General features: G+C 61.0%; 1 protein-coding gene across 13 annotated transcripts in view; it reads left to right on the top strand.

Moving 5' to 3' along the window:
* The first annotated feature begins 6,651 nt into the window (after positions 1 to 6,651).
* TNS1 (tensin 1) overlaps positions 6,652 to 23,043 on the top strand; it is a 55,071-nt gene continuing 38,679 nt past the window's right edge. For 6 of the 13 annotated variants that reach the window (XM_039720598.1, XM_039720770.1, XM_039721098.1 and 3 more), the window contains exons 1-9: positions 15,509 to 15,547; positions 17,685 to 17,726; positions 20,453 to 20,502; positions 20,798 to 20,969; positions 21,323 to 21,373; positions 21,897 to 22,019; positions 22,302 to 22,366; positions 22,481 to 22,564; positions 22,683 to 22,795. In XM_039720598.1, the coding sequence (XP_039576532.1) occupies positions 20,802 to 20,969; positions 21,323 to 21,373; positions 21,897 to 22,019; positions 22,302 to 22,366; positions 22,481 to 22,564; positions 22,683 to 22,795 (604 nt within the window). In that variant the 5' untranslated portion in view covers positions 15,509 to 15,547; positions 17,685 to 17,726; positions 20,453 to 20,502; positions 20,798 to 20,801. Of the gene's footprint in view, positions 7,878 to 12,614; positions 12,888 to 14,041; positions 14,126 to 15,508; positions 15,548 to 17,684; positions 17,727 to 20,452; positions 20,503 to 20,797; positions 20,970 to 21,322; positions 21,374 to 21,896; positions 22,020 to 22,301; positions 22,367 to 22,480; positions 22,565 to 22,682; positions 22,796 to 23,043 lie in introns of those variants that run through there. The other 7 variants (XM_039721573.1, XM_039721349.1, XM_039720680.1 and 4 more) reach the window with 7 other exon arrangements.

The raw sequence follows: 23,043 nt of genomic DNA on the forward strand, positions 1-23,043 counted from the left end.
CTCGCACGTGTGCGGTGTCACCGAGCCCCGTGCGAGGGGTGGCCAGAGGAAACGGGAACAATGAGGCTTCCTGTGCTGCAGGAAACAGGCCCAAGGGGAGCAGGGACTGGGGAGCAGCCGTGGCCACGCTGCGTGGGGACCCTTGTGTCCCCTGGGGATGGGACGTGTGTCTTTGCGGGGCTACTCAGCGCAGTGGTGCCCTGCACAAGTGTGTGTCCCCAGCAGTGGCAAACAAGCCTGCACTGCCCATGAACACGTGCCCCTCCATGGGGCATGGGTGAAAGTGTGCGACAGCAGTGCAGGGGAAGAAGAGAGAGAGCACAGGGAATGGCAGCACCCCTGTGGTGCTCTCAGTCATGCCAGTGTCCATGAGAGGCCCCATGAGACCTGTCTGCCTGCCCGCTGTTCACCCTGGGCACTGGGGCTTGCACTCACACACACTCACTGGCACGCTGGCACTGTGTGTGCCCCAGAGCCACACTTTGTGTGCCTGCTGCTGTGCCGTGCTGGTGCCACCCGGAATGTATGTGCATTGGTGCAGGGTGTGGGCGTCCCTGCACGCGTGTCCACGTCCTGGCAGCCAGTGCCCAGTGCCAAGGTGCTCTGTGCCCTGCAGTGTTGGGTGCCCCCCTTCCTGCCCTGCAGACTGCCCCCCGGCACTGCTCCCCCTCCTGCCTCCAATAACCCTCTCTCCCCTCTCTCTCCCACAGGCTGCAAGCTCTCCTGCCACACCAAGTGCCAAGCCAAGGTAAGGCCAGTGTTCTGAGTTGTCCCCAACCCTGCCTGCTGGTGCTAGGGACTCGGAAGATGCCATGGTCCGTGCCAGCTGATCCCACTGGATGGGCTGGTGGCTCTGAGCTGGTCATGGTGGCACTGGTGTCACCACTGGGTGAGGCTGGCAGTGCCATCCTGCTGCCTGGTCATTGACATGCAGTGTCTGTGTGCGAGGCAGGGTTTTGGGGTATCTGCGCCCCAGTGCCTGCAGCGGGGTGCCCTGTGCCAGGGTGAGTGCTGCTGCACGTGGGTGCCATGCGCCACGGCCGAGCGCTGCCAGCTGCGTGCACGCAGGCTGAGCAGCTCTGCCGATGCCCAGCCAGGGGCGGATCTTGCTGGCAGGAGACAGTGGAGCTGAGGATGCCCGGTGGTGTCTGCCTATCCAGCTGCTGCACCAGCAGAGGGGGACCCTACAGCAACCCAGGTTCTCCGAGGAGCTGGAGGTGGGCATGGTGCCCATTGCTGTGCTGCCGGGGCAGGGGAGGCTTCGTGTTCTTAATCCCTGGGGAGGCGTGTATGCCAGCTACCTCTGGGGCTGGCATCCTGGGCGGGAAGAGGCTGGCATGCCCCAGGCAGACAGCGTAGGCTGGGACATGCCTGTTCCCGTGCCCATTGCCTGTGCCCAGCTGGGCAGGGAGGGGGAAGAAAGGGGGGGTGCTGTGCCAGGGGCCGGGCACACGTTGGGCTGTGCAGGGTGCCACGGTATGGGTGGCGGGGCAGGGCAGGCGCTGGCAGCAGCCCTGGCATGGAGCCCTGGCTGGGCTCTTGGGGGAACTGGGGGCTGTGGGATACCCTGGGCCTTGAGAGGGCTGGGCAAGGGTGGCTGGGAGGCTCAGTGGAGCTGTGCCAGCCCCAGGACCCTGTGTCAACTCTGGGCCACCCCAGGACGCTGTGTCACCCCCACTCCAGCCAAAGATGGCAGGAAGGTGAGGCCAGAGAAGGTGGCCTTGCCGGGGTGCTGTGGGGGGAGCTGGGAGGGGCGTGCAGCGAGGGGATGCCTGCACTGGCAGGGAGCATCTGCCAGCGGTTTCCAGGCAGGAGGGAGTGTCAGGAAGTGTGTGTGTCTGGGTGTGAACCCGTGGGGATTCTCTGATGTCTGACAGGGGGCTGTACAGCAGCAGGGGGGTCATACCAGGCTCCCAGCATCTGGCTCGGCTGTGCGCATGGGCAGCCCGTGGCTCGCTCTCTCGGCCGGCTGTGTTTCATTAGCCTCCATCACCCTTCCCACGCTCGCTGGAAGCTGCAGCCCCCTCGGTGGGGCCAGCTAGCCGAGGGGTTTGCTGCTGGGGGAGCGTGCATGGGGCCAGGGCCAGGGGCCTTCCGCAGAGCTCCTTTGGGCCAGCGCCCAGGGAGGGGCTCCTCCGGTCGGGCAAATGGCCAGCTGACTCACACGCCAGCTTGTTATTGTAGGGTCTCCGAGGAGGGTGCATGTGGGGAGGGGGCTTGGCATGGAGCAAAAATGGCCTCTTGTTTACCTGAAGTCCCTCATGTTTAACCCCTGCACCTCCAGGATACTTTGGAGAGGAAAGATGAACGCACCCCCAAAGTGCTGGCAGCTGCGCCCTGCAATGCTTCCTCTTCCTGCCCTGGATATGCTGCCAAGGTCCTGGTGTCCCCTGGCTCTGGTGTCTCCCCTGGCCCTGAAGTCTGCCCCACCATGCTGCTGGCAGTGTCTGCTCTTTGGTCCCCGTATTTACCTCCCTGGGACTTGCTCCACCTCTTCGTTCTGCCCCCTAGCATGGCCAGCTCCCAGCCAGCTGAATCCTGGCCCATCGTGGGGAAAGCCCCCACGTACAAACCTCAAATGGACTGGTGTAGGGGAGAGGGGACAGAGGGGCGTGTGGGTGGGGCATAAAGAGCTGTACTCCTGGTGATCAGTGTGGGGTGCCAGGGGGTACCATGGGGATAAGGGGAGGGGGGCACTGGAATGTATGTGGGGGTGCCTGGGAGCTTTTGGGGTGCTAGTGAGTGCTCCCTCCATGAGAAGGCAGTGAGGGCAGGACCTGTGCCCTGGCAGTGACCTGCATCCCTCAAGTTTCCATCCTGCCTGAAGACAGTGGGGCAGCAGTGGTGGAAGCCACTGCCCTGTGCTGGCAGTGATGCTGGTGGGATGTCTGGTGCCCGTGGGTGGCTGTGGAGGGGCCAGGGCAGCTGTACACTCATCAGCTGGGAAGCACAACACTGTTCCCATGCCCATGTAAGGCCCTTCTTGCGCCCTGTGCCTCTGCTCAGGGATTTTTCCTTGCTTAGCAAACCTCCCTCCCTCTCTCCGAGAGGGACGGTTGGATGGATGGACATTGGTATGTATGTGACACACACAGCCTGCCCCTCCCTCCCTCCCTGCACCAAAACTGCCTGCCCAAAGCTGCGGGGCTGTATCTTCCTTTGAAAAGTGGGGAAACTGAGTCACCGAGCCCTGTGTGGGGGCAGCAGGAGGCAGGGAACATGGTGTGGGGTACTTCTGTGCCTCCGTTCAGGCGTGGGTGAGCCTGTGCTGTGGGTGGCACGTGCCAGCAGTGGCACAGCCAGGATCGGTGGTGACACTGCTCTCTGACCGAGCACGCTCTGAGCAGTGGGGCCAAGCAGGCACGTCCCAAATCAAGCGATATCCTCGGAGTGTCTCCATCCCCTGGGATGTCTTCACTCTGACTGTGGCCAGATTTTGCCATGATGCTGGTTGGAGAGGCTGAGAAAAGATGAGGGGACTGTGCTGCTTCCCGTGGTGGGAGCTGGCCCCATGACGGATGGTTTGGCTGGGGCGCAGGGAGCGCTGTGGGGTTTGGCTGCCGGATGGGCTGGCGATTGCTAGTGCTCGGTTCTGGGAAATGGCGCCTGTGCCAGCCCCTGGGCCTGGCAAGGCTCCAGCCTGCCCTGCTCGCCCCTGCCACACAGGGGCCCCGCACTGCTGGGCTGTGCCAAGAGGGGAAACTGAGGCACATCATGGGGCCAAGGGTCTGGGGTTGTCCCCGCAGTGTCTCTTCCTAGGGAGCTGAGAGTGTGCATTGGAGCCACGCCAGGCTGCTGGGCCATGTGTGTGTGTGCCTATGTATGTGAGCATGACCATGTGTGCTCACAGATGCATGCACGAGTGCACGAGCTTGCCAGGCTGCTGGGCCACGTGTGTGTGTGCCTGCGTATGTGAGCATGTGCGTGTGTGACCGTGTGTGCTCACAGATGCATGCACGAGTGCACGAGCTGCAGGGAAATGCACGTGTGTGCAAGAACATCCATCTGTGTGCGCGAGCACGCTCGCACACAGGCAGGCGGTCACATGCGTGTGCTCCCAGTTCACTGCCATCCATCCCCGCTGGCCTCATGCCAGGCCTGGGTTGTTTTTCAAGTGCCCCCTGTGATGGGACTCCGGGGGGGGCAGGTTTGTCCATCATTAAACCGGGGGCTGGAGCAGGGCCAGGGCCGGGCAGCGAGGCATGTCCCGGCCAGAGCAATCGCTCCCAGTGCCCGCGGCATTCACGGGCCCTTGCTCGGCCGTAGGACCCGTGGCAGGGTGTGGTGGTGGGGTGAGGGGATGTGCTACCCCTCAGCTGGTGCTGGGAGTACCCCCTGCTTGTTAAGCAAGCCAGAACTAGGAAGGGAAACTGAGGCAAGGCGTGGTTGGACGCTTCCAGGAAGGCTTGACTCCTGGTGACTGCCACCCTCCAGCTGTGCCATGGCCAGGGGCTCAGGCAGTGTTGGGGGGTATGGCTGCCGTGTATTGCAGCTTCCTGGGGGCTGCAAGGAGGAGACATGCATGTCCCAGCTGTGGTAGACTCTTGTTTTGGGACTTGTGTCTGTCCGGTCCCTGCTCCCTGCCCCCGGCACGCTGCTTCCTCCCCGTGCTGTGAAGAGGATGACGTACTGGTCACAAGGGAGCTGCCCGTCAGGTCCCTGTCCCTGATGGCCCCGTTCAAAGCCACCCCCCCATGCTTTGGCACAGGTAATTAGCAACACCCCGGGTCTCCACAACAGAGGGGATGGGGCGGGGAAGGGAAGGAATAGAGCAGGAATATGTCCTTGACCCTGGCATGGGCCCAGCTGGGGTGGAGGGATGGGGGATGTGGGGCTCAGCCCTGCCCCGGTGCTGTGCCAGGTCGTATTTGTGCAGCAGGTCCTGGAGGGGCTTTTGGTGTTTTTTTTTTCCTTGCCTCTTTCCTTTTTCCCCTTCTTTACGTCACTGCCCAACTATTCGGCCTCTCAGCTCCGGTGGGGGGCCGGCTCGGCTGCCTGGAGGACTTGGGGCCCTTCTCTGCACCCTCGGGGTGCTGCACAGAGAGGATGGGCAGGGGAGAGGGGATGCTGAGGCTGCTCATGCTAGCTGCACTGGTGAGCACTGGCCAGTTGGTCCCCCTGTCAGATGAGGCAGCAGGGACCACCAGCCTCCCTCCTTGGCTGCTTCTAGGGCTGCATCCATCTTCCAGAGCCCTGTCATGGTGGGAAGCAGGGTCCAGGCTGCCTTATTTCCTACTGGTTTTCTCCCTTTCCAGACCAGTTTGCATCCCCACGGCCACTCCTCCTGATACCTGCCCTGGGAAGGGTGCTGGGTCCCTGGGAACTCCCAGGACCCTCCAAGAGGTGGCAGTGATCCCAAAACAGCTGAAAAGTCTGGCTCAAGAGAGGGTCTACAGACCCTGCACTGGGGCTTATCTCCTGTGTTCTTTAATCTCTGGACATGAACCACACCTGGAGGGTGCCTGGTCTCCAGGTCTCCTTTTTTCCACTGACATGGGGGGTAATGATGCTCAAGGGTGTTTGCAGTGGGTCACAGAGGAGCTGTTTCATGTGAGTGGTGGTTTGTCTGGGGGGGCTGGGAGTCACTGGAATCACTTTGCAGACCGCTGGACTTGCTCCCACTGGCACTTTGACCCTATGGCTCTGGGAGATACTTTGGCAGCTGTAGTTCAAGGATGTTGTCAGGACTTCTCTGGCTGTGTCCTGTGAAAGGGACACGTCATGTCCCCAGGGGACAGTTCCTGTCACTGCCCTGGCGACCAGGACAGGGACACGCTATCAGTGCCCTTCGCTCACCCACTCATTTCCATCCCATTCAGTTGCTGATACTTTCCCATCTGGCCCCAGCTCTTCCTCTGCTGATGTTTCCCAGGGCCTGGGAGCCATCCTGTGGCCTCCTCCTGAGGAGTTTGGGCTCTGGGGCCTGTGCAGGGCTCTGTGCTGGAGCTGGGCTGGGGTCCATGCTGTGCAGTGCTGGTGCAGGATGTTCTTTGCCCCTTCATCCTTGTTGCAGCACTCCCATCTTTTTGGGATGCCTGGTTTTTGTGGGCTGTGGATGGTGGGACTTGTTTAGGGGTGTCAGTGGATCCTGGCCATGGGGTTTTGTCCCTAGAGTGGTGGCTGTTGGGATCTGACCCTGTGCTCTTGGGTGCTGGGGAGCGCAGAAGGGCTGGCTGGTCCTTCCTTGGGAGGGGGATGAGGAGATGCTCTCCAGAGATGTTTGGCTCTGGTGCTTCCTGGGACAGCAGGAAGGGTCCCCACAGTGCCTTTTGGTGCTCCCATCCCATGGCACTGTTGGGTTGCTGGGGAAGCTGAGGCATGGAGGGACTGGGAAAGATCTCCTTGAACAGGAGTGTACTCACAGGTGTGGTGTCCCGTAGGGGACTTGGAGGTGGGCAACGGGAGAACCCCTTGCCACAGGCCCCTCCCTGGTGACTTTTGAAGGTGTGGTGAGGTAGGAGGGGTGCTGGGGTCCTGCACCGCTCCAGCAGAGCCAGTTCCAGCCTTTTGGCTGAGCCCACGGCTTCAGGACGGAAATGCAAACAGGAACGGGGAGGCGTTGGGTGAGAAAATGTCAACAGCACTGGGCCGGGTGCCTGGCTCACCGCCTCCCTGGCCAGCTCGCCACGCTCTGGGCTGCTGCTGGTGGGCTTCCCCTCTTTGCTGTGGGGTCTCCTGGCACTGAGCACTTGCTTGTAAAGCAGGGCTGGGGCTGGGTTGCCCCAGGGGCAGCAAGGCAGACCAGGGCTCCATCCATCGACATGCAGCCCCCCGAGGAGGAGGAGAAGGAAGGAGGAGGAGGGGAGACAGGAGGAAGGCCAGGGGGATGCTGGGCACACTCCAGGTTTGGGACAGGCAAGCTGGGACTGGCATGACTTTAGGTGCTAAGGGACAGACGGGGCTTTTCCAGCATTTTGGCTTTGATTTTTAGTTGAGAGGCGGGCTGATAAATCTTCACATCCTCTCCAGCGCTGGGGGTGTGGGACACCCAAGGACCATTAGCTGGGCACTTGCTCCCGCACATGGCAGCGGGGCACCAAGGTGTGCCAGGGGGTGCCAGGCAGGCCCCGAGCAGGGCCCCACACACCGGTCCCTGCCACCCCCCCGCCAAGGGCACCGGGACGCGGTGGCGTCACGCGGGGCGATAAGGCCCCGACCCCGCTGCACCCCGCGGGCCTCGCACCGGCTGCGAGGGGCTTCCAAGGGGGACGTGGCGGAGGTGTGGGGGGTGATTTTTTTTGGGGGGGGGGGTTGGGGGTTTCTGCCCACCTGCCGGCACCCCTTCCCCAGGGCCAGCTGCTCGAGTCAGGCTCCCGGTTGCCTTTAAGGGCGTTTTTGGGGGAGGCGAGGGGAGCGGAGCGGGGCCGGACTTGGAGCGCGCCGTGCAGCTGGGGAGAGGGAAGAGGAGAAGAAAGAGGGAGAAGAAGCGAGAGAAGGGAGAGGAGCGGTGGAAAAAGTCGACCGGGACCCCATTCCTCCCCAGGGCCGGCGCCGGCGCCCCGGGCTCCCCAGCCCCCGGCCGCCCCGGGGGTGCGGAGGGGAGTGGGGAGCCGGCGGGACCTCCCCGCGCCCCTCCATCGCCGGGGTCCCGCTTCTGGGGAGCGAAACCCTTCGGCTCTCCCCCTCCTTCCCTCCCCTCCCTCCTCCCTCCCTCCTTCCTTCCTTCCTTCTCCAGGCTTGGCCCGGGGAGGGAGGGGGGCTCTGCCTGCAGTCTGCCTTCACTCCTGCCCGCCCGGGCGACGCCGGGCTCCCGCCTGCCCCCCGCGGCCCCTCCGGCCGCCCCCCGCGCCCCCCGGGCCAGGTGAGGCTGCGGTGCCGTCCCTCTCGGATGTAGGCAGGCGAGACCCCGGATGGATTTCGGGAGCGTCATGAACCAGGTACGGGCGGGAGCTGAGGGCACAGGGGTCCCCAGGCCCCCCGGGAGGGAGGGTGCTGGAGGGGGTGTCATCTCTCCAGGGGGCGGGGGCCACGCGTGATATCCGAGCGGGGATGGGATGGTGCGTGGAGGGGGGGTGCTGCTTCCCCCGTGCTGGGGGGGGTCCGCAGCTGTCTGTCACCAGAAGGGGTCTCGGGGTGCGGGGGGGTTTGAAGAGGGCGATGCGGTGCTGGCAGGGAGGAGGGCTTGGGCAGGGGCTGAGGGCCGGTTTGCTGCCGGCAGGGAGCTGTGAGCGGCTCCGGGGGTCCTTTCCCCCGTGCCCCTCTCCCCGCCTCGCCAGGGCCGGGGACTCTCCGGGCGCTCCGGAGGGGGACACACAGGCGCTGGGGTTTGCGTCCCCCCCTCGCCTCCCCGAAGTGCGTAGGGACGCGTCCCCTGGAGCGGGGACTGCGCGGGAAAGCGGGGTCCGCCCCCGGCACCCCGCTCCCGCCCCGCAGCCGGGGGGGCGACGCCGGGCTCCTGTCACCCCCGCGGGCAGGACACGGTGGGGGGCTGCCCCCCGGCCGGGACACCCTGGCAGCCCACGGGTTAACCCCCCCTCGCCGTCAATGGTTAAACTGCGGGTTAATGAGTGGCGAGGCAGCCCCGGCGGGTGCCAGCCCCCCCCGCCGCCCCCCGGGCAGGGATCCCCGGCCCCTCGGCGCCGCCGGGCCCGCAGAGGGTTAACTCCGCCAGGGCAGGTCCCGGCGCAGATGTTTTTGGGCTGTGCTGCTGGGAGAGGAAACGACCGAGCGAGGGAGGCATCAGCCCGCTTGCGTTTAAGGGGAAAACAAGGAAAAAAAGAGAAGTGCTCCGTTCCCGGGCTCCTGAGCACGCTCGGCGCTGGCGTCAGCCCCGGTGCGGTGGGTGCGTGGGTGACCCCAGGGGGTGTGCTGGGGGACAGCTGGCAGGGACAGTGGGGTGACAGTGGCTGCACCCCCTGGGTGCTCTTGACACTTGAATCTGGGCGTTCTGGGGGGCACCGCTTGTCCCTACAGCACTGGGAAGAAAGACAACGTGTGTCCTGTCTGGAGTCTGGAGCCACCCCCAGGGAAAATGTATGGCTAGAAAACCAGCCTCCAGCTCTCGCCCGCTCTGATGAAGCCTGTTCTCAGTGATCCTGCTAGCCCAGGCAGGGTGCTGGGCCTTGGAGCTGTGCTCACCCACACACCCTTTTGGGTGTCGAGTTGCAGGGGGGTCCATTTGCCCCTGCCCTGGGCGACCCTCCTTGCTTTGCCACGATCTGGTTCCTAGCCTTGTGCAGCCCATCCCTGGGGTATTTGGTCACAGTGCCAGCAGACCCTGATCAGCATTGGAGCTTCCCTGATGGGTTTTGGGACACAAGAGAGAAAGCAGTCCCGCAGTACAGCTCCTGGGTAGGGGGAGTGTATCTGTGTCTCCACTTCTTCCTCCTGTTCCCTCATCTCCTCAAAACTCCAGGTTGGGGGACCACCAGTTTTGGAGGTGCTGCTCAGCATTTCAGGTCCCCTGTCGTGTTTTCAGCTCTGTCCTGCAGGGTGAGGACACAGCACAGACTCCAGTCTCCATCTGCCTTGGGCCTTTCCTGCTCTCACAAGCAGAGCCCCCGGGCTCAGTACTGGGGGGCTAAGACCCCTCGGGGCAGCCAGGGCTTATTTTGGCACCTTAAGCACCCCTCGAGGTGGGTCCCAGACCCATGGGCACTGGCAGATGCCCCTCATGCTGGGAGGCTGCCAAAAGTGTGCAGCGGGGTCTGAGTGCACAGAAAGGGGCTTGCCTGATGCTCCACCAGTGTGGATCTGTGGGAAGGATCCCGCCCTGGGCTCAGGGCACAGCCTGCTGACAGGCTGGTGTGCTGACCAGTGCCACAGCTCGTGCTCCATGTCAGAATCCATTTGTTGATCAGTTCCATGTGAGAATCCCTGTGCTGGCCAGTCCTGTGTGGGAATCGCTGCTCTGACCAATCCTGCATGAGAGTCAGTGCTCTGACCAATCACCTGTGAGAATCCAGGCTTGACCAGTCCTGTGGGACAGTCTGGGGAGTGATTAATCCCGGGTAAGAATCCATGTGCTGGCCAGTCCTGTGTGAGAATCCGTGCATTTACTGATCCCAGGTGAGAATCCACGCACAGACCAGCTCCAGATGAGAATCCAGTTGCTGCCCAGTCTCATGTAAGAATCCATGCATTGACTAATCCAGTGTAAGGACCTGTTCATGGACCAGTCCTGGTGAAACCCCCTACAGCAGAGTGTCCCAGCCAGTCCTGGTGTGACTCTGTTCCCAGCTTATCCCTGGTGCAGAAGCTGCTCCGTGGCCAGTCCTGTTGTCTGGTTTGGCTCTGGGGAGTTGGTGAGGGGCTGGGGAGATCCTGGTACTTTTTCTTGGGGAAGTCTGGTGCAGAGGGGGCAGTGACCCCGTGCTTTTCCTTGGGCTGGTTGTGGGTCCCGTGGGTCTGGGCTGAGGGGTGTCCCCGCAGTGGGGTGGCAGCACACGTGTGTGGTGCTGCTGGCAGGGCAGGGCAGGGCAGGGCTGGGGCTGTGGGGCCAGAGCCAGGCAGGCGCGTGCTGGCCCGTGGGGCTGGATCCAGACCTGCTGCCTCCAGATGTTGCCTTTTTAGGCACTGGAGCACAGCATATCCCTGCCTGTGGCCGGCCCTGTGCCGAGCCAGCGCCTGCAAGCAAAGTAGGGACAGTCCCAGTCCTGGCCATGTGGAGGCATCTCTGTCCCCCTCCTGACCCCCAAAAACACCCTTCTCCCCTCAGACAGGGTCAGGGATGCTACCTTCTCTCCCTTCCCCTCATTTGCACTTGGCAGCGCTGAGGCTGATTGCTGAAACCGCCCCAGAGCCGGGACCTGCCCTTATTTGGGTTGAAACCAGGGCTATTTTGGTGCAGCTGCCTCCACTGCAACCCCTTGAAGCTTCTCTGTACATTGTTTTTGCTGTCCTGTCCCATACCCCTGTGCCAGGGCTGCTGGCCAGGCCAGCCATGGGCTGCTGGGGGCCATCACCCTCCCAGTGTGCTGTGCATCCCAGGGTGTCATGGGGTTCCAGTGGTGGCCCCCGTGGCCACTGTGGGGTGGAGTGGCTGGTGTCCCCTGTGGCATTTCATCCTGATTTGCAGGGCCGTGTGTACTGGGTAACCTCTGTCCTGGTCCTGCTGCCGCCTTCCTGGCGGGGATGGGCCACAGGGCGGCTCCTCATCAACATACCAGGGCAGAGACAGGAGATAGATAGTGTTTGTCCCAGTTCGGGGGACATCCCTGAGTGGCTCTTTGCCCTGTGGTGTCTCCCTGGTGCCCCCAGCATCTTTTGGAGAATGCAGGGGCAGGGAAGACTTGATGGCCTCTGGCATGGGTGCTGTCCAGGCATGGAGAGGATGGGACAGTGATAGTCCCTGAGCCAGCTGCAGGGTGGGCTGGGGATGCTTGGAGGGAAGCCTGGGAGTGGTGAGACCTCTGTGCCCCAGCATCAGCCCAGTCTGAGTCACCCTGAGCCGCTGGCCAAGCCGCTCCCCTGCCCTTCGGCGCATCGGCCGGTTACCCCCACCCCATGAAAGAACTCCCAGAAGCAGCACCCCTGGGTACTGGTGGGGGCAGAGAGGGGCTGTGGGGTGCACGGGGTGCTGCCTCCTCCGGGGACCCCCATGCCAGGGGTCTGGGGTTGTGTGTGGCTGCCCTGTGCCTCACACACCGGGGCTGTGCTGGGCAGGGTGGAGCTGGGGGGGGGGAGCGGGTGTGCATGGAAACATGCCGTCCTCCTGCCGGGGACATGTTGCATAAACAGCAGTTTTGCCAGAGCTGCAAAAAATGTGAGGGCAGGAGCAGCCAGCACGTGGTGTGGGCAGAGGGTACCTGACCCCTGTGCAGGGCAGGGGGCTGACCAGAGCACAGACACCACAGTCCCTTATGGCTGGCAGGGGAGAAGGATGCTGCAGCTGGAATGGGGAGCAGGGCTGCTGGAGAGGGAAAAGCCTGCCCCAACATCCCCAGTTTAGTGGGGCCAGCCTGTCCCCTAAAAGTGTCTTCTGCTATGAGGTGCCTGATGGCAGCTCATACTTTGTCCCACACTGTGGCTAAGAGAGGGCTCAGCGGGGCTTTGTGGCTGGGCTGGAGGGACTGGCAAATGGGGGAAAGGCTTGGGGACTGGCTGGGGAAGTTGCTGTGGCCTGTGGCTGTCCCTGGGATCCCCTTTACTTGAGGCAGGGTCTCGAGGTGAGCAGAGAATCGTGGGTGTGTGGGGAAGTGATTCACAGCCCAGCTGGGATGTAAGTGTCACAAAGCTGAGGTGAACTTGCTTGGGAGGAAGTGGTCCCTCATGGGGTGATGTGGGACCCCGTGAGGTGGGATCACATGGGCTGAGCAGGCATTTATGCTGCCCAAGCATTGTCCTGTGGGACACCAGTGTGGCCACTGAGTCACATTTCTCTTTGACAACTGCATTTCCACACCACAGGGTGGTTTGGGCATGGGAACCATTTACGGGGCTGGAGGGAGTAGGGTGCCTTGATGTCCTCTCTTGGGGTCCACATTCTTTCTAAATAGTAGGGCCGTGAATCTGGCTTGCTTTGGGAGGGTCTGGGATGTCAGTGTCCCTTTTCACAGCGTGTCTCTAGCTCCAACCACACCAGCTGGGCTGGCTTGCCAGCATCTCAGTGCGTGGCCATGGGAAGCATCTCAGGTGAGCAGGGGTCTGTGTGAGGGCTGGGGTGGCCGGTACTACGTCTGCTCCTGGCATAGTAAGGGTCAGCACCAGCCCGGATATCATCCGGCTCCGGAATGTTTATCGGAGCTCCTGGGGAAGGGAAAAACAAAAACCGCCACCCAAAGGAAGGGATATGCGTCAGAGATGGGCCTGGATCACCCAGCGGCAGCCGGACGGGCCATGCCGTGGGCTGCGGGCCAGTGCTCGCCCCGCTGCAGTGGCCCAGCTGGGGAGAGCCCAGCGCTGCACTGACCCAGCCCGCTCCTGAGCCGCAGGGCCCCTCCATGGAGGTTTGTGTTCCCCCAGCCCTGCTGGTAGCTTGCAGGTCGGGGCTACAACCCACGGCGATGCTCCGCTGGAGCAGGAGCTGGCAGAGGCCCTGGGCACTTCCATGGGTGCAAGGGTTGTTTTACTGAGGGAGGAGGAGGGAGAGGAAGGAGGTGCTGAGGGAGGGAGGTGTGAGCAGTGGTTGCAGCATGGAGAAGGCTCTGAGGTGTCTCATCCCTGGATAGGAGGTGGATGTCTGCATTCCTCCAGCCTCGCTCAGTTCTTGTGAAATGGTGCTGAAGTCCTGTCGGGATCTGTGGTGCAGAGGTCAGCCTCTGAGCTGCAGCTGGAGGGGATAGCTGGAAGAGGCATCTCATGAGCTACTCTGCGCTGTGGCGGTGTGGCCAGGGACTGTCAGGGGTTTGCCAGCCAGGTGTTTATTTCTGGGCTTGGACATGTCAAGGGTGTCGAGTTTCTCTAGGTATAGTGACAGCTGGTGATGAGCGAGGGAGCCCATCATCACTTTCCAGCGGAAGGCTGCAGGGTGTGCCCAACCCTTTATGAGACATCAGAGACTCCTATCACTCCTGGCCGTGGGGCCTCATGTACGGAGGAAAGTGATTTTTCTGCTTGGCAAAACTCGGGTCTCAAGGCAGCAGCTCGTGGGACGTGGCTGCTGGGAGGGACGGGGCTACGACCTGGGGGGCCGAGTGGGCGGGTGGGGGACATGGGGGGCTGCCGGGGTGGGCGGCAGCCCTGCTGCGCCTCGTTCCTCGCATTCCTGGGCAGGGCTGCCGGGCGGCGGGGTCGGCGGCGGGGGCCAGCCGGCAGGAATGCAAACACCGGTGAGGGGGAGAAGAAAGGCCGCTGTGTCTGCCACGGCAAAGCCAAGCCTGGACCAGGGGTGTGCGGGTCCCCCTGCCTTTCCCACCCCTCCCTGCGCCGGCGGATGCAGGGATCCCTGAGGACAGAGATGGTGGCTGTTCAGGGGCCGTGCGGTGCTGTACGGAGTGGTTCTGTCAGCGGGGCAGGCGGGGTGCTCGTACACCCTAGGTCAGCAACTGGACTAACCTAGGGAGGGGTCCGTTCTCTGGGGCAGGGTCTTCCTTCTTCTCCTTGAACTGGGGGCATGTTTGAGCCAAACTTGAGAGAGGGAAACAGCTTTACATTCCTGCAGTCCTTGTAAAACTGCCTTTCTGGGATGCGAGAGTGCCATACAGCCTGAGCTGCTGTCTCCTGTGGATGGGAAGAGTGCTGTCGGGTGAGCACAAACCCCTGTTACACATCAGAGAATCCTTAAGGTCGGGGAAATACAACCACAGGCACCCCAGCTTTTTCCCTTTTCCAGCCAGGGGTGCATTTGTAGCCTGCAAACTTCCTCATGCCGACAGCAGAGGAGGACTGGGCATGGACCCTACCTGGCTGTGGGACCAGTGTGTCCCATTGCGGGGAGTGCGCATTTCCCCCATCCCTGGTCAGGGGCGCTTGTTGAGCATCCCCGGGGGAAGAGCTCGGCAGTGTGCGGGGCACGGCACGGCACGGCACGGCACGGCACAGCCCTCGTCGGCTCGGTCCGCAGCAGCGGCTCGCTGCCGCTGCCGGAGAACATTCCAGGGAGGCTGGCGCGGGGCCAGCGCCGCGGGGCAGGGAAAAGGGCCTTTTATGGAAGCGTTTCTGCATTAGAATAAAATCATAATAATAATGCGCAGGGGAAGGGAGCGGGAGGAGGAGGAACCCCTGAAGAAAACAGTGAGATGGGATGGGAACAGGCTGGCAGCCGGGGAGGGGAGCAGGCGCTGGGCATCGTGCTCTGGGCAGCAGGATGGGATGGGATATGGGTGCTCCAAGTGGGGTGCTTGGGGCAAATCCTTCTTTTTATGGCCCGGGGCAGGAGAGGCAGAGTGGGGTGCAGTGGGTCCCCATGCTGCCATGGTAGGGGACCAGCCCCTGAGTGGTGTTTGCATCTTGGCTCCATCCTGGGTGGGGCAGGGGATGGCTTACTGGGGGTCACTGCTCCTGGTGGGATTTGTAGAAGACAAAATGCCCTGAATCACACCCTCCCACTACTGCTGGCATCTCTGGGCCAGCACAGAGCTGGAGTGCCTGTGCCCGCTGCCCCAGCACCCACGAGGCGCTGCCTCTCCCACCCTGGCATGCTGCTGCTTCCCGAGGGACTGGGGTGCACACAAAACCCAAGGTTAATTGTCAGTAATTGCCGCTGGTAATTAAGGTAACAATAGCCGAGCTGTTCAGCTGGCGGCTGCAGGAGCTCACGAGGCTGGGCTGGGGTTTGTTCCAGGAGCTGCTCTTGGCATCAGGCGCCCGCCCTGCGCTGTGCCCTGCTGGGCTCGCCATGCCCACCCGGGCTGGGGCTGGGGCTGTCCTGGCTCCCTGGCCAAGGATGAATGGCACAGCTGCCGTGGCCCTGAGCCCGCTCCCACTCCCAGGAAGCCAGCCTTGGGGTGCTGCCTGTGCTCCTGCTTGGCATGGCAAGGCCATGGATGCCCCTGTCACTTGCTTGGTTGGGTGCTGAATTCCCTGTGGCATGGGTGGGGGTTAAATGCTGCATTCCAGCCTTTTCCCGTGCCCTGTGTTGGACAGGATGTTCAGGTACTAATCCTGGCTCTCTTCTGCTTCCTTGCAGGCTGTGACCCCCTGCTCCCCCACTGTCAACTATGAGCTGGTAAGTGACACCTCCACTGTGAGCCATGGGTGACAGCCAGGGCTCTGGGGATGCTAGAGCATCCTGCTCTGGGTATGGGGCTTTCTCTGTCCCAGGGCTTCAGGACGTGAATCTTCCACCCTCAAAACCACAGGGGTCTTGAGCTAGGGGTAAGAGCACCCCCATTTTGGTGCTGAAGGGCATCCCACAGCTGAGCAGCAAAAGTTGGAGCAGCCCAGCCATCACTCCAGGGACTCCTGGAGCTGGAGCTCTCAGGGAAGAGGGTCTTGCAGGGTTGCTGAGAGGGACAGGCAGATAGGACGTGACCATCCAGGGCTCTGGGGTCTCCTGGCCTTCCCTCCCTGGCCAGAGCTGGGGCGGTTTCTTGCACACCCGGAGATGGCTGTACCAGATGTGCCTTTGGCTCAGGGCGCCCAAGGCCGTGCATTTGAGCTCTTGTTATTGTCACCCTCTGCTATTGTCTGTCCTAGAGGCCTTTAATAATCTGCTGGGGCCAGGGTGACGCAGGGGTTGTTCCCACCCTGTCCTCTCTGGACACTAGCAGAACAGCTGGATGCATCATCTCCGCTCACCCTGTCCTGGGGAGGGCAGTACCCTGTGGGGGTACTGGGCATTCATCTCCAGTCCTTTGCCACACTGCCACAGACCATGGCTGGGCTCTGGGGGCACCAGGGCACTGGGATGTCACCTGGAGCAGGGCCATGTCCAGCAAGAGGTTTGGGAAGCATGACACGATGGTGCCTACCAGGCAGCATCTTGCCAGCAGAGCAGCTGCCCTGCCCTGTCCCCAGCCTGGTGATGCCTGTGGCAGCAGGCAGAGCAGGCACGTGGCAGCAGGAGACTGGCATAGCCCGGGGCCGGTGCGGCAGCCCTTCCTTTTTGCTCCAGACGTGTGCCAAGGCTTGCTGGGGCAGGCTGGGGAGAGGAGGCCCTGGCAGGGTTTCAGCTCAGGCTCTGCAGCCTGGCAGTGCTGCAATATCTGTGCCTCACACGGGGCCCGGGGCCGGGCAGCCCATAGCTGGGCAGGGGTCTCACCTGCAAAGTGAGTGTCGGGATGACCACCTGCAAGCTCTGGGGGCAGTGGAAGAGCCCAAGTGAACGAGGGCATGGGGTCGGAGTGGAACATGCTGCCTGCTCTGGGGCCCCGTGGTGGTTATCTGCCCCGGGTTTAATCTCTGCCTGCACCCCCCAGCCCTGCCAACCTCCTTGGGCACTTATCGACAGCAAAAATATGTTGGCTTCGAGCTGGGACCGTTACTGTGGCTTTGGGAGGAAATTGAAAGGGTTTGCCCTGCCTCGTGGATGGAAATATCTGCTCTGGCTCTGCTGCCAAGAGTAGAGCAGCCTGGTTTTGGGGATGACCTCCAGCCTCCTGCTCCCAAGACTCCCATCTGGGGACCCACTTATCTGGGTCCTTTTGCTGTGCCACCCCCAGGGACCACAACCACCATTCCCAGACAGAGGTATCTGTCTCCTGCTTCCTATATTTGGGGTCCAGACACTTTCCTCCACCCCAGAAAGTTAATTCCTGTTCCGAGCCTCCTTTGAGAGCTCTCTCCAGTGGCATGTCACCAAATTTTGAGATGTTTCGAGCATCTCAGGCCCTGGCTCTGCTCCCACTGGGGTCCTTCACTGGCCCTGTGGGATCAGGCTTATCTTGGGGAGCTGGTCCTGCTGGTGGCCACTTGCCAGGCTGGGTGTGGGACTGCACTGGGCTTGCCCTGTTGTTTACTTCCCAGCTGTAGGGTCTGACCATGGAGGATCCATGTGGAATCTCAGAGATGTGGTGGGCACCAGGTGCCCATCACAGAACAAGCCCAGGGTTCAGCCAATGCTTCCCATTGGCAAGAGTGGTCCAGTGCCAGTGGGGATGGCTGAGAGGCAGGATGGCAGCATCCTTGGTACTTGAGTATCCAGCTCTGCACTTGGGTTTTGGGGGATTCCCAACCTTTAGGAAGAGAGGACATGTTAGCAGGCAGGGAAGGGAACAGAACTGTGGAGCATTTCCGAGGAAGCAGCAGAAATAGCCAGGGGGAACTTTAGACCCTAGCCCTGCTCTGTGTGTGTGTGTGTCCCTCTCTCAATCTCTTCTCTCTTGCTTGCCTTTTTCTCACCCTCTGCTTGCTCCTGTCTGCAGCCATCCCTGGGGGAGAGCATCACCAAGCAGGTAGAAGTCCTGGTAAGTGCAACCAGTCATGGAGGCTGATCACTGCCTCAAGACCTCTGGTGGGGGGTCACTCATACCTGTCCCATTGCTGCAAACACTCCCTGCAGCCAAAATCCCTCAGCCTGGAATGCTCCTCTAGTTTCCCAACATACTTGGGATCCTGAAGTCCTCTCTCCCAGCCAGCCAAGGTGATGGTGGCCATGCCAAAGGCCAAGTGAGATGCCCAAGTGAGGGTTGGTGGCAGAGGCAGTGGTGGAGCTCAGCATACTGGGGGCTGAGGCTTTTGCTGCAAAGCTGACTTTCCTGTCTTGGAGCTGGGGATCTGTTATTTAATCTGTGGACATGAGATTGCTAAGACAGTGTAGACAAATACATTGCCAAAGTCAATGTGGACAGCTCCCCACTGCCTGCAGCCAGCTTGCCAGCCTCCCTGAGTGTTGGGGCTGGGACCCAAGGGATGGAGGCATGGTGGTTCCCATGAGGAAGAGGATGAAAGCCTTCCTCACCTGAGATCTGGCTTTTCCTAATCCCTTTGGTTGTCCAGGACATGTTTCCAGCCCTGAGAAAGAGCACCCTCAGAAAAATCCAGTTAGAATCCTCCTTTGCTGGCTTTGCTGTCTTTCAGGGAAGTTTCTTGATATTTCTGAAGCCTTTCTTCTGCCTTTCTTCACCCTTTCCAAGCAGAAGGGACCTGCAGGTTTTGGGTGCTGCCAGGAGCTTGGGGACATGCCAAGCTAGCTTGGGACTGGAAGGCACATTCTTCATGGGGTTGGCAGAAGGATCTTCAACCCAACAGGACTGGGACCAGCCTGTGCTGGGCCGGACTGGGTTGTACTGGCTTGGCTGGAGTCTCTCTCCACAGGGGACGTTTGCAAGGTCTCCCAGCCCCGTGGCAGGCAGGAGTGTTTAATAACAGGAGCACAGCTCCTATCAGCTGATTGCAGGCTGACTCTTCCTCGTGCAGGGCTGGCGGCAGAGGCGCAGCGCGGCTGGGGGTGGGGAGCATGGCAGAGCCCGGGCAGCAGGGCAGAGCTCAGGGGCTCTCGCTGGGCCAGGGGACACTGGAGGGCCCTGGCTGTGGGCACCCGCTCTCCCGGGTCCGGAGGGTGCCAGGAGTGGACCTGCCATGGCGTGGAAATGGATTAGCAAGGGGCTCACTGCTATCCAGGTATGGGGAGGGAGAGGGACTCTGGTGTCCCCGCCTTGCTTGTCCTCCTGTGCCTCAGTTTACCCATGTGGGAGCTGGGGGTGATTCCTGGTTTCCCCGTGTCAGCTCTCTGTTGGGAAAGGCTGTGGTTTTGGGAAGCTGCTACAGCTGGATGGGGTGACAAGGACTGATGGGGCTCCCCTGGCTGGTGGGTGTGGGACCCCAGGGATCTCTGTTATGAACGTTTGAGGCTCTGCACAAGCCATGGTGGGGATCCCATCCTGATCACTGGTGGGTGATGCAGGGATGAGCCCATGTTCAGGTTCAGGCTTGTTCCATGCACCCTGGCTCTCCCAGGGAAAGTTTTACCTCTCCTTTTGTTGCATTTTAACACCTTATTTGTCCCCAGCAATGCTGGGGGTTTTCTGGGGTGAACAGGCAATTTGGGACACCCTGAGGAAATAGTGGAGGGGGAATTGTCACTACTGTTCAAGCACCTCTGGGCACTGAGGCAAAGCTGCTGCCTTCTGGAACTGCTTTGGCTGGGAGGGGTGGCATTGTCCCCGGGCCCCAGGGTTGCTGAGCCTGGCTCTGCTCTGACCTTGAGAGGGGCATGCAGGGCTGGTGGAGGGTGATGCTGGCTGTCCATGGGAGCAGCTCTGGCATTGTACTGGGTGGGCAGAAGGTGGCAGGTGGAGGATGTCAGGGAAACTTCTCTCCCACCTTGTCCTGTGCCCTGTGGTGTGCTGGCTGTGGGATGCTGCAGCTCTGAGGAGAGTAGCAGCAGTCTTGCAGCTCTGGGGACAAATGGGGCATCCCAGGAATCAGCTGCAGGATGCATCTCTTATTTCTGATCCTTCCAGGCATGTTGCCTGCGTGAGATGAGTCTTTAAATGACTTCTGCTTATTAGCTGGAGATACTAAAACTAATGAGGTGCGAGTGTGTTTTTCCTCAGCAGCTTTTTTTGGAAACCGTGCTTTGTTTTTCGGCTGAGGTCACAAAGTCACAGAGCAAGCCGGCTGCAGATGAAATTTTCGAGGCCGGAGAACATGCATAAATAGAAGTTTCCTGCTCCAAGAGCTCAAACATTTCCTCCAGGCGTTTGGCTCGGTGGAGCTGGGGCCAAAGCAAACTGTCGTGCCTGGCTGGCTCCTCGATGCCGCTTGGGCAGCGAACCTGCCCCTGCTCCAGGCAGGGCCAGGGCAGCTCTGTCCCACCAGGTGTGCCCGCAGCCTGGCAGAGACAAGAGGGACTTGTGACACGCCTGAGACTGTGTCCACCTGCTCAGCATTCTCCTAAAAGGTCCTCTGGGACCCTTTGGCAAAGCACTGACCCCACAGTGTGCATGGCAGCTGGTCCCAGCAGCACTGGGGTTGTGAGGGTTGGGTGGGATGTATCCAGCTGCTTGTGCTATTGGGATGCTTGGTGGGCTTTGGAAACAGCGATATTTTGGGGGTGTTAGGATGCTCAGTGCAGTGTGGTGGAGGTGGGGTCCTTTGGCAGCACCATCACACCCAGGTCTAGCAAGACCCCTGTGCTGGCTGTGGCTGGGTCATGGCAGTAACTTGCTTTTCCTCTGTGGTTCTTTAGGATGCCACAAAATCCCCCAGGAGTGGGCAGTCACGCTGCAAAACATCCAGGTACTTGCTTCAGTTTCCCCTTCTGGTGACTATCTCTGCTCTGCTTGACACTCCCTCCCACTGAGACCTGCTTCTCCAGAGGTGCTATGCCTGGGAGATGCTCCAGTGAGCAAGACACAGGAGTTACGACCCACCATCCCCAACTTGGGTCCTCAAGACACCCCAAGAGGAGTGGGAGCAGGGGAAAGACTGCAGGCGTGTCCCCATATGTCCCAGCCTGTCTTGCAGGGTGGGGAAGGGTCCCTGTGTCCCCTCCCCGTGCTGTGCTTTGACAGTGGTCCCCTTCCTTGCCCAGAAGCATGAGCCTGACTGCAGCCATGGAGAGCAGCTGTGAGCTGGACCTGGTGTACATCACGGAGCGGATCATCGCCGTCTCCTACCCCAGCACAGCCGAGGAGCAGAGTTACTCCAGCAACCTCCGTGAAGTGGCCCACATGCTCAAGTCCAAGCATGGGAACAACTACGTGGTGAGGGGCACAGCCAGGTCCCTGTCAGGCAGCTGGAGGGGCTGGGAGGCTCAGCTGCTGGGGATGGGGACTTGCAGGGGACGGATACTGCATCCTTGTCTCCATCTGGGCTCTGTTGAGGGAGGGTCTTTGCACTATGCTGGATAGATGTTTTCTTCATGGAAGATTACCCATCCCTGTCAGACCTCCTGGGAGTTTTTGGTCATTGTGTTGCCCTGTGGCAAAATGTTACTTGGGGTAATGTGTTTGGGGAAGCCTCTCATAGCAGGATTTGGGAAGGCTTTGGGGCGAGGAAGAGGTGAGGTGGCAGCAAGGAGGATGTGCTCTCACTCTGTTTTTCATCTTCCCTAAAGCTTTTCAACCTCTCTGAGCGGAGACGTGATGTCAACAAACTTCACCCCAAGGTGGGTCACAGCTGTGAGAAGCAGGGAGGTCTCAGGGGCCTCAGGGCAGGCCTGTCTGCAGGACCAGCTCCCTGCTACAAGATGCCTAGGGGAAAAACAGCCATCTTTTCTATTCTATCCAGCTGGGAAAAACCCTGAGAAAAGCACTGAGACTTCACACTGTGTTTGTGGCGTTTCAGCTTGCTCCCATTATCCTCCCAGCCCCCCTTCTCATCCCAAAACTGGCTGTTTGGAATCTCCTGGACACCTCCCTAAGGCATTGTGCATATCCCTCTGATAGTGGGGGATCCCTCAGAAGCTGAGCCAAGTAACCTGGGGTGAGGTGCCTGAGATCTGGGACCGCAGTGTCCTCCCTGGTCCAGGGATCTGGGCAGTGGGGTGCAGGGCTGGGGTTGGGAGGTTGCATGTCAGAGTAACACAGTAATGCCTACCCTGCATATGTGCGCTGGGCTTTGCCTGCTGGCAGGCTAAGAACTCCTCATGGGCATGCCTGTGACCCCAGGCTGTGTGTTCCCCTGTTCAGGTGCTGGATTTTGGATGGCCTGACATGCACACCCCTGCGCTGGAGAAGATCTGCAGCATTTGCAAAGCCATGGACACGTGGCTCAACGCAGCGCCACACAATGTGGTGGTGCTGCACAACAAGGTGGGCAGGACCTGTCACTGGGGCACAGCAATGGGGCACTGGGGCTCTGTGGGGCTGCAGGGATTGGGCTGAGCAGCCTCAGGGGCTGAGGGATGTGGAGAATGTGGTGGTTTGTGGTTTGGGGTGTGGGTAGGTGTCAGCACATATGTGTAGATTGGTGTGTGTCTAATAAGGGTTGGGGCATCTGTGGGCTGGTGTATGCTTAGAGTTTGTGCCTCTGTGGGATGTCTGTGCCTGGGTGCTCACAGGCCCCATGACACCCCTTCTGCTGTGTGCCTGCAGGGGAACCGTGGCCGGCTGGGGGTGGTAGTGGCTGCCTACATGCACTACAGCAACATCTCAGCCAGGTGAGAGAGACATGAGGTCCTGGGGTGGCCCTGGGGCTCACTGGTGACCTCCATCCCAGTGGTGCTGGTGCCAATAAGTTCCCTTCAGCCACATCTGCCCTTTCATGCCCACAGTGCTGACCAGGCTCTGGACAGGTTTGCCATGAAGCGCTTCTATGAGGACAAGGTGGTGCCGGTGGGACAGCCATCCCAGAGGAGGTGGGTCCTGGCACGCCTGGGCAGGCTGGGGTTTTCCCCGTGGGGTGGTTGGATGCAGGGCTCCAAGGTGGATGTTCCTCTGTGGGTTTTGCCCCTGAGCTGCCTGTCTGCCCTCCAGGTACATCCATTACTTCAGTGGGCTCCTCTCTGGCAGCATCAAGATGAACAACAAGCCCCTCTTCCTCCACCATGTCATCATGCACGGCATCCCCAACTTTGAGTCGAAAGGCGGTAGGTGCCCCCAGCTGCTCCCCCTGCCTGCTTCTTCCCACACTGCCTGGCCAGGCTCATCCTCCTTGGGGGATATTTTCCACCATTTCCTTGGCAATTTGAATTTCCCTTTCCCTGTCAGACACTGTTCACTCATATTAGCAGGGTGCTGCCCTTTTCTGGCAGAGATGCCCTCACAGGATGCCCTCCCGATGCTGGGCACTAACCTGAGCTGTGGGGAGACAATGTTTTTCTGACAGCTTTTCCAA

The sequence above is a fragment of the Passer montanus genome, unplaced genomic scaffold, assembly GCF_014805655.1.
Source record: "Passer montanus isolate IOZ18808 unplaced genomic scaffold, ASM1480565v1 scaffold1, whole genome shotgun sequence".
NCBI lineage: Eukaryota > Metazoa > Chordata > Aves > Passeriformes > Passeridae > Passer > Passer montanus.